The 8,771-nt window shown below is 49.9% G+C and overlaps 1 protein-coding gene across 1 annotated transcript; it reads right to left on the bottom strand.

The window, feature by feature from the left end:
• Window positions 1-2,518: 2,518 nt before the first annotated feature.
• On the bottom strand, window positions 2,519-3,070 carry LOC132481726 (ferritin heavy chain-like). Its single transcript, XM_060086540.1, has one exon. It carries the CDS (start codon window positions 3,068-3,070, stop codon window positions 2,519-2,521), a length of 552 nt encoding a protein of 183 aa, XP_059942523.1.
• Window positions 3,071-8,771: the final 5,701 nt, after the last annotated feature.

The following is an 8,771-nucleotide window of genomic DNA, read 5'->3' as shown; positions in this document are numbered from 1 at the left end:
GTGGCTCAACTGGGATTTGAATCCAGTCAACCTGTGGTGAAGGATCCAAGACAGCGAACTGCTTCTCCAAAACAGGAGAGTAAGAAGGATCTTCAGTCAATTTATAGTTGTAAACACTCACAAACAGCTGCTCAGCCTGTGCTTCCTGATATCAAGAGGAGAACAGTATATATATATATATATATATATATATATATATATATATATATATATATACACACACACACACACATAGAGATAGAGAGAGAGATAGACTGTATCAGAGAGAGAGCAGGGACTTCAAAGCAGACAGAGAAAGAGTGAAAAAAAAACAAATTTGACTAAAAAGAGTAAAGGGGGAAATACCATTCAACACCATTTTCTGGAAACTAAACTCAAAGGACCATAATCCTCCTTTTTAAGACAGTATTGAAGCACAGTTATAGGGAAATGTAGAAAAAAATGACTCCTTAGCTAAACTTGTTCATATTTCAGTAAATGTTAAAAGCAATCTAGTAACTCTAAAATGACTCAAGCTACTCATGTGTCTTTGAACATAGGGTACGAAGTCTGAAAATTTCTAACTCTGACCTTTGTAAACTATACACGACACAGAAGAAACAATATGTTTTGAGTATTTTTTCTCGGACCTAGACAACCTTAGGGTTTACATGGGAACAGATTTCATCAGCTCAAATAGAGAATGGACTGAGAGAGGGGAAGAGTTTCCAAAGGGGAACAGAAAAGACAACACCAAACCAAACATAGAAAAGCAGGTCTGTCGTTTCCTTGGGAAATCCTTTTACTGGGAAATAATTGTCTTTCTGCCTATAGTCAAGAAGACAAGGTAATAGGCTCACGCCTCTCCACATCGAGAAGGGAGAAAGCAGAGACCACACTGAGAGTAAGAACAGGCTGATTTTGAGAGGAACTCTGAGCAGACACAGGTGGCCACGGTCTGGAATGAGGCAGTGGTCTGAGTGGGACCAGCAGCTCTCTAGGTGTTCCAGCGTCTCATCCCATCCTCTGAGTGTTGGCTGCTCTGGGTTTGGGGCTGCCTGTGCCATGATCTCTCTACTTCCTTTCTGGTGAGCTCACCTACTCCATGACCTCAACCCATCTATGTATATTGTATAGGCTAATATGTCCCACATGTATTTTTCCAAACCTGACATCCCCCTGAGCTCCAGATTCGTTTTTCTGGCTACCTGCATGACAGTTCCTCTTGGGTATCTAATAGGCATCTCAGATTCTACATGACACGCCTTCCCAGCCCCTCGAGTCCCCCTGCAGACACCCCCAGATTAATAAATAGCACGACCATCAGCCAGGGTGTTCAAATCCAAACTTGAGGCTAGATTATTTTCGTCATTTCCCGTTCCTCACCTCTGGTCCATAAAGCAGATCCTGTAGACTCATCCAGTTCATCTGAAATTTGTCTGCATCTCTTCATTTCCTGTACCAGCACCGCAGTGCAAGCCCCCATTGTCTCTCTGGGCTGCTACAGTGATCTCTTAACTGGTCTTTCAGCTTCAACTGTCCTCATCCTCTACATTCTTCAAAGCAGCCAGAGTCAGAGTAACTTGGCTTCACCTTCAGAGAGCTTTATTCTACTTGATATTCAATATCACAAATGGACCTTCAGCCTGGACCTTATATTTTTCAGTCCTTCTATTGAGGTAATTTGGGGTTTGGGGTACCATGTTACCTTAATGGAAGAAAGAGTACAGTAAAAACACCTACATTTGCACGTGTTGTAAGGGCAGTCTGCCTGTCCAGCATGGTGACTAGGGAGTCACCCCTATGTTTGTGTGCAGGCCAGCCTGAGGCTCAGTTACCATTATCACTGTTGCTCAGGGTGAGCTTGTGAAAGAGGGACCCTGCCAAGCTGGCTTCTGGGGTCTCCATCTTGCTTCCCAGAATCAACAAACACTAACATTTACATATTGTAGTGAACTCAGAGTTTTCAGGTAAAGTTAAAAGACCCTTTATTTTAATCCCTGTCCCATCCCATTCCTCCAGGAGCAACGCTACTGTGATTTTTATACCGTGTTTTTATACTCCTGCTATTCGCAGGCACCCGCATTCAGCAGGGCCTCACCTCACCACCCCCCATATACCCATATTGTTTATAAGGGGAAGATGGATTTTGCACTCAGGGCCCCATGGAATGCCTTCTCCCTCCCTCTGTGGAGATCCTGAGCTGCATGTGGGTGGGGCATGGGTGGGTGGAGAGCCTCCTGGATACCTGTTTTACAAAGTGAGCAATTTGCACACAGGAACCAAGGAGAGACCGTTATTTCTTTAGGAACCAAATAACTTTATTGGAAGAAACAGAAAAAGTGGAAGAAAAAAACTTAAGTGATAACGTAAAGTCCAGGAAAAGAGAGTCCTGCACTTGTTGCAAAAAACGAACAAACAAAAAACACCCCAAAAACTTAAGTGAACTTCTCTGTAAGGGCAGTATTGCCGTCTGCATAGCAGGCACGGTGACCAGGGCTCTGGTCACCCCGTGGCTCTGGGGAAGTCCAGTCCAGGCTCAGTTCTTGTCGCTGTCGCCCAGGGTGAGATTCTCAAAGAGGGACCCTGCCAGGTCAACATCCGGGGCCTCCATCATGCTCAGGGTGGTGACATGACCCTCCAGCTCTCTGATGAATGCCACCTGCTGGCTGAGGTAGTGAGTTGCCAGGAAGTGGCGCAGCTGGTGGTCGCTCTTGTCGGTGGCCAGCTGGTACAGGTGGAGCAGGCTCTGGTACACGCACTTCTCTAGGAACAAGGCGCACTTCATGGCCTTGAGGCCGCTGTTCCAGTTGTCACTGACAGGGTTCCCGATGTTGAGGAAGTTGAGGCGGCCCCTGCGGTTGTTCTGCAGGCATATCAGGTTCCAGACCCGCGAGCTGTGGTCGCCGGAGCGGTACACGAAGAACCAGGTGAAATACCTGACGGCCACGTCGCCATCGCGGCGGAGGTAAAAGGCCACGTCCAGGCACAACATGGAGGCGTGGAACTCCAGGGTGACATGGCTGTTGACGGCGGCCTCGCAGTCGGGGTGGTAGTTCTGGCGCACCTGCGAGGGCGGCGCTTGCTTCATGGTGGACGGCTCGGGCATCGTGGCGGGCGTGAAGGCCAAGGTGAAGGCGGAGCCGCGGGGCCTGCGGTCGCTGCCTCGGAGCTCTCCCGTGTGGTCGAAGAGGGCGGCCGCTCTGGGACAGACCGGAAATGGGGTCCGTTAGGGGAGGTAGGCGGTGGGCTTGCGGTTCCGTTACCGGAAGTGGTCGCGTGGGGTGGGCGGGGCACGGACGCTGCTCCCACGTTCCCTCACAGCCTGCGTGAGGCAGGGTGACTTTGACCTGCGCACCTGGTATCTATTAAGTTTTTAACTTTGCAAAAATATTTCAGTTTCCAAGGACTTTCTCTTGTTCTCTAATTGCGCCCTCTTATAGCACCGTGTTCTCATTTTATAAACCCATTGTCTTCCTTAAAATTCTGAGAATATGAATTTGTAATTTTTGGTACTGTTCTCTTCCGTTTCCTGTATTATAGTTGTTTTTTTCTCCAGAAATAGTCCTGTTTGTTCATCATGATCTTCTCTTTGACTTTCCTCAAATATCTGGCAAACATTTGTCCATTCGTATCTGGGAGTAAAGGAGTCATGTGATCAGCCAAGGTAACTAGCATGGATCTGATCTACAGTTGGGACGCCCATTTCATAAGAGTCTTCTTCTCTGAATGGAGGGGCTCAGTGTGTCAGTTAGGGAGTCTTTTCTATTCGGGGTACATGGTGTGGAGCTTGTAGGTAAGATAGGGAGCATCCCAAGTGCCAATAAGCTTGGCATTTTCTGACATTAGAAGACTTTCGTGTATCTCTTCTGTAATAGATTGTGTCGTTCTGTTTTGTTTCTTCCTCTTCTGCTGAGCGGGTCTGTGGTTATCTGAAACCTGCTCTCGTATGGGTTCCCTTCCTGAGCCTTTGAATGACATAAGGAGACTATCACCCCATCGCCTGCACCACCACTGTGCACTGGATCTTGGTCAGAACAAAAAATAAGAATGTACTGTCTTAGGCCAGCAAGACTTGGGATATTTGTGACAGAAGTTAGCCTACCCTGACTAGTTCCCCAAAGGAAGTTCTGGATGACTACAGGTTATAAGCCGTTGTAAGCTTATAGCATTTCCTCTTGGTGCAAATGCAGATCCCAAAGTTAAACAGTCTAGATAGAGCCGAATCATCATGCTCTTATTTCTTTTGCTAAATTCACCAATAATATATATCAGTCCTGCTCCCTTTTTCCCTCCTGGAGAGTGGAAGGAAAAATCCCTCAAAGACCCATGAAGCACAAGGAGTAAGTTTTTCCATTTCCCTCAGTGCTGGGGAACAAACCCAGGCTGGTCCTCAGGTGCCCAGCCTTAAGCCGACAACAGGAGGCATAAGGGGTGGGACTGGGACTGGCTGACCCCTGAACCAGTCAGCTGTGGTGAGGGAGATGTGGGTCACGTAGGAACGGGGGCTCCCCCAGAAACACATAACTGGAGGATGTGCTTGTGTGGGGCAGCTCCCCCGAAGAGGAGGATACTGGTCCAGAGCTGGCAGCGGAGCTAGGGTGATGGTCCAGGGATTGTCCCAGTTAGCCGTCCGTGTTGGAGTGTGAGGGCTGTAGACTGGAGGGAGTCCCAGACCTGTGTGTGTCTCCTCCACCACACAGCACGCCGGGCGCTTAGCACCTCATTTGCTGAGCAGTTCCTCGCCTTTGGAAAAGAGGAGAGAGAGAGAAAGGAGCAACAACAGTGGGCTCAGAAAGGCCTGGAACAACCAGTTTGAGACATCTGTGGGGGTGGAAAATGGCTTCAGCTCCCAAACGCAGCCTCTGGAGTCCCGGGGGCAGGGTTGCCTGGCAGTGCTCTCTATGAAGGCCAGGGTTCGGGAGCCTGGCCGCAGTGAGCACCAGTTAACCAATGGGACCAGGGCGCCAGTCCCAGTGAAAGATTTGATGAGTCCTCATCAGACCCGGTGATTCCCTGCCTTCTCACTAATCCTCGCCATTCCGTGAGGGAGGATTGTTTTTATCATCTCCCACATGAGGAAACTGAAGTCTGTGATATAAACTTCTTGTGCAAGACGATGTGGAAACTGGAGTAAAGTCAGATCTGACTCTCAGCTACACCCCTAGTGACCTCAGTCAATAAAATGGGGTATACACAGGACACTGTGTCATGTGGTTTCTTGAGGCCTCTCCCAGGTTTACATAATGAGAGAACAAAGAGGTGCGGACAGACAGCTGTTCTGATTCTGTAGCAGCTCAGTTACCCCCCTGCCCCCCTTCTCGGCACAGTCCTGACCTTCAGCGAGGCCAGCTTTCCCGTACCCAGCCATACAGGACAGTCTCTTCTTGCTCAGCTTCTACTAGGAAAGAAGCTTAAGTAAATTTTTAAAAATTTATGAAGGACCACAGTTTGAGATGGAACAAAACTTTTCCTCAGCAGGCCGCCAAGCCCCTGAGCACAGCCGGGACGAGGGCGTTGAAGCTGGGCATCACTCCTGTCCTGTGCCTCCTGGCCAACCCCTCCAGCTGGGTTGTTCGTGATTTACATTCTGCTGGTCTCATGGATAGGTGACATTTCCTCTTCAGTTTGTGATCTCTCATCCTCTTTCAATGGGGGTCATCAATATTTCATCCTAGGGTTAGAACAGAGACCTGGGTTGCCTTTCCACATAGACTACAATCAGTTTTCTAGAGAATTATTGAGCACCTCTCTCCCAAACTCCTGTCCCTTGGTCGATTCTCCACATAACCATTGACATGTGTGTATGCTTCTTTGCAACCAGAGTGTACTTTGTGAGGTCTTATGAAGATCACCACCCATCTCCCTCTCTCCACAGTGTGATGCACATAAATCCGCCAAAATTGCTCACTGGTTCTGTGTACCTCTTTGGGGTAACTCAACCACACTTCTCCAATGTGGACCCTAATTCTTCACACCTGATTTTTTAACCGGGGGGGAGCGGGGAGGGGTAGGGCTGAGAGGTCAGAAAAACACCCATGTTGTGCATTCAGTGGCCAGCAGTGGACTCAGACCCATTTCTTATAGAAACGAGCACAAAGAGCAGTGGGGATCATCACTGGTCCTCAGTGCTTTCCTGACTGTTATTTTATGATTGAGCACGTGTTGTTCAAAAATCCAATACCTCAGTTGTACTTCTTAATCCCGAAGGAGTTCTAATGATTCCTCTGTCCCATGAGGCCAGAGACTGTGACTCCCTTGTGGAGCCTTCTAGTCTAGCTGTGGTCCTGTGATTACTGACTGCTTCTCAGATGCTCCGTTTGACCCAAGGAGGGGTGAGAAAGAACCGCTACAGGAGGAAGGTAAACAACACAAGTCTTGGGGGTGGGCTCAGCCTCTCAGTAGTGACGCTATTGTCCAGAAATGCCTGGGGCCGTCACCTGGGCCATACTGCTTGAGGCAGCCCTCACAGACATTTCCCCTTTGGGAGCCAGTATTGTGATTGGACCCGCCCCACCCACCCCCCACCACCACCTTGCGGTTCGTATTATGATTGCAAGATGCAGTTCAGAGACAACCACCAGGGAACTTTGAAAAAAAAACATGGTGTATGACTCACAGGTCCTGGAGGACACATGGCACGCGTGGAGCCACACAGCGAGGTCATGGGTAAAACGAGAGTACGTGTGCAGGCCTGGGGTCCTTTATTGGGGTCTAGCATGGGATGCCTGGGGTTTCCCAGGTTCAGTCTTTATTGGTGAATTTAAAACATGAGCGGGAATGAAAATGCCAGAAGGGAAAAACAAGTGGTCAGATGGTCAGTTCCCTAAGTGGACCAGAGATCTCCGAAACAAAGGAAGCTTCTGGGGTGGGGCCGCCTGGCTCTTCCTCTAGTCCTGTAGCCCCCAGTGTGTTTATTCAAGGTAGCTGTCTTTGATGTGGGTGCCTAGGCAATCCGAAGCTTAAGCTCAGGCACTTGCATTACAAGAAAAACATAAAATAGAAAAAATCCTTAGTCAGCTGCTTACAGGACAGTCGCCCCTGTGATGCTGAAGCATCCGAGTTAGTGGTGAGGACGTTAACAGCCTTCAGTCATTTGTAGGCGGAGAGCTGTCTGGTTTGGAGCGCACACCGTGGCCTTCTTCCGTGGGGAAATATGATACAGTGCTGTCCTGCTGTCGGCAGGGGACAAACTCACAGTCTGACGAGCCTCTTGGTATAGGGTAGGGTCAGCCAGCAAGGAGCTAGCAAGTTCTGCAAAAGCATATCATAGTAGGTTGTCCCCCGATGCCATCGGGGCAATGCGTTTATTCCACTGTTTTTGGAAAGTCTGAATCTGCATGGCAGCGTTCCGCAATATAAACTGGGAAGTCGGGCCACCTGGGTGAGCAGCTAGGTCTCCAGCTGGTGACGTGGCCCAGGGGTGTCATCTCTGGTATAGGACGCATAGGCATCTCCAGTGGTGAACTCTTGGGCTGGGGCGGTATTGTCTGGAATGGTATCCTCTCCAGCAGTGAGTCTGTCTCACTCAGAGGTGAGGTCCTCTGGAGTGGTGGCCACCCAGGGGCGGGTGCATGCTCCCACGTGGCTATGCAGTTGGGGTATTGATCATGGGCTGGGCATAGGCTAGCCTGATATAACTTAGAGGCTTCCCCGAGGACCGAGCTGCACATCTGACGCCTGCTGCTAGTGGAACAAAATGTTAAGAGCTCTCTGGGGTCATCAGGGGCACATTTAGCAACAGAGTGGGTTGCTGTCCTTTCCTTCCCGGAGGAGGAGCTCATCCAAGCACATAAAGATTCTGGGCACACTTATATCCCAGGCTACGGGAGATCTTATGGATGCTACTTAGGCATTCCTGGGCTCAACCCGTGAGGGCAATCAGTGGACAAATCCTGGAAGCACAGTCCCTGCACCCAGGTGGGTTTTATGTACGAGCCATCATAGGGCCAGTTAGCTTGTAGCACTGTTTGATGTTGAAATTGGGCAAGTGTCATTTAGACACTGCTTCCAGGGGCCCCTTGCCTATAAAGGGATGCGATCCCTTTGCCGCTCAGACTCAGGGGCATACTAGTCCGAGCCCTTCCAACAGGGCTCGCCAGCATTCCCTGCTTTTCCACCCTGTGGTGCTACTGTGGGCCGGAGCAGTGTTTTTACAGCAGTATATCTGGGTGAGGGTTAGGCCCAAGGGCTCTACCAGCAACCCTATCACCCAGACGGTACAAAGCAATAAGAATAGCCGTCACCAGATGGAGCGCTGACGTTTGAAGGAGCTTGGGTCAGGGTCCTTCTGGATGAGCTATCTGTGTGTATTGCTTCATGGCTGAGCGCGGTTGCTTGGTGGGGGAAAGTACAGGGTTGCCTTGTCTGGCGTGGGGTCAGGCCACGACTCGTAGCTTGCTCGGCATGTTCTCATCCCCCAATGTGGCCTGTGTCCACCAAGCAGAGTTCCTTTCCCTCTTTCAGACCCCCAAAGTGCGCCACTGGTTGGTCCCGGGGCGATGGCTGGTACTTCCTCTAAGTTCGGTGGGGCATTCGGTTTCATTAGGCAGCTCTTGTAGCCACTGTATTTGGTGAGAGCGGCCGGTGTGGAGGTGGCTGCTTTTGGAGAGTCGTCACCGTTGGCAGGATCTCCAACGAGATGATCTCGCACTGACTTGGTGGGCTTGTGGCCTGTGGGGCATTCAGTGGTGAGGGGACCATATTGGACTCTCTGCCCTCGGTCGGGCTCTATCAGAGGGAAGCCGATGGTCAGATGATTAAGAAGAAAATCATAGCAGCACAGGGAAGTG

This window comes from Mesoplodon densirostris, chromosome X (assembly GCF_025265405.1).
Source record: "Mesoplodon densirostris isolate mMesDen1 chromosome X, mMesDen1 primary haplotype, whole genome shotgun sequence".
Lineage (NCBI taxonomy): Eukaryota > Metazoa > Chordata > Mammalia > Artiodactyla > Ziphiidae > Mesoplodon > Mesoplodon densirostris.
The sequence above is the reverse complement of the archived record's forward strand: the minus strand, read 5'-3'. Positions and strand labels throughout refer to the sequence as shown.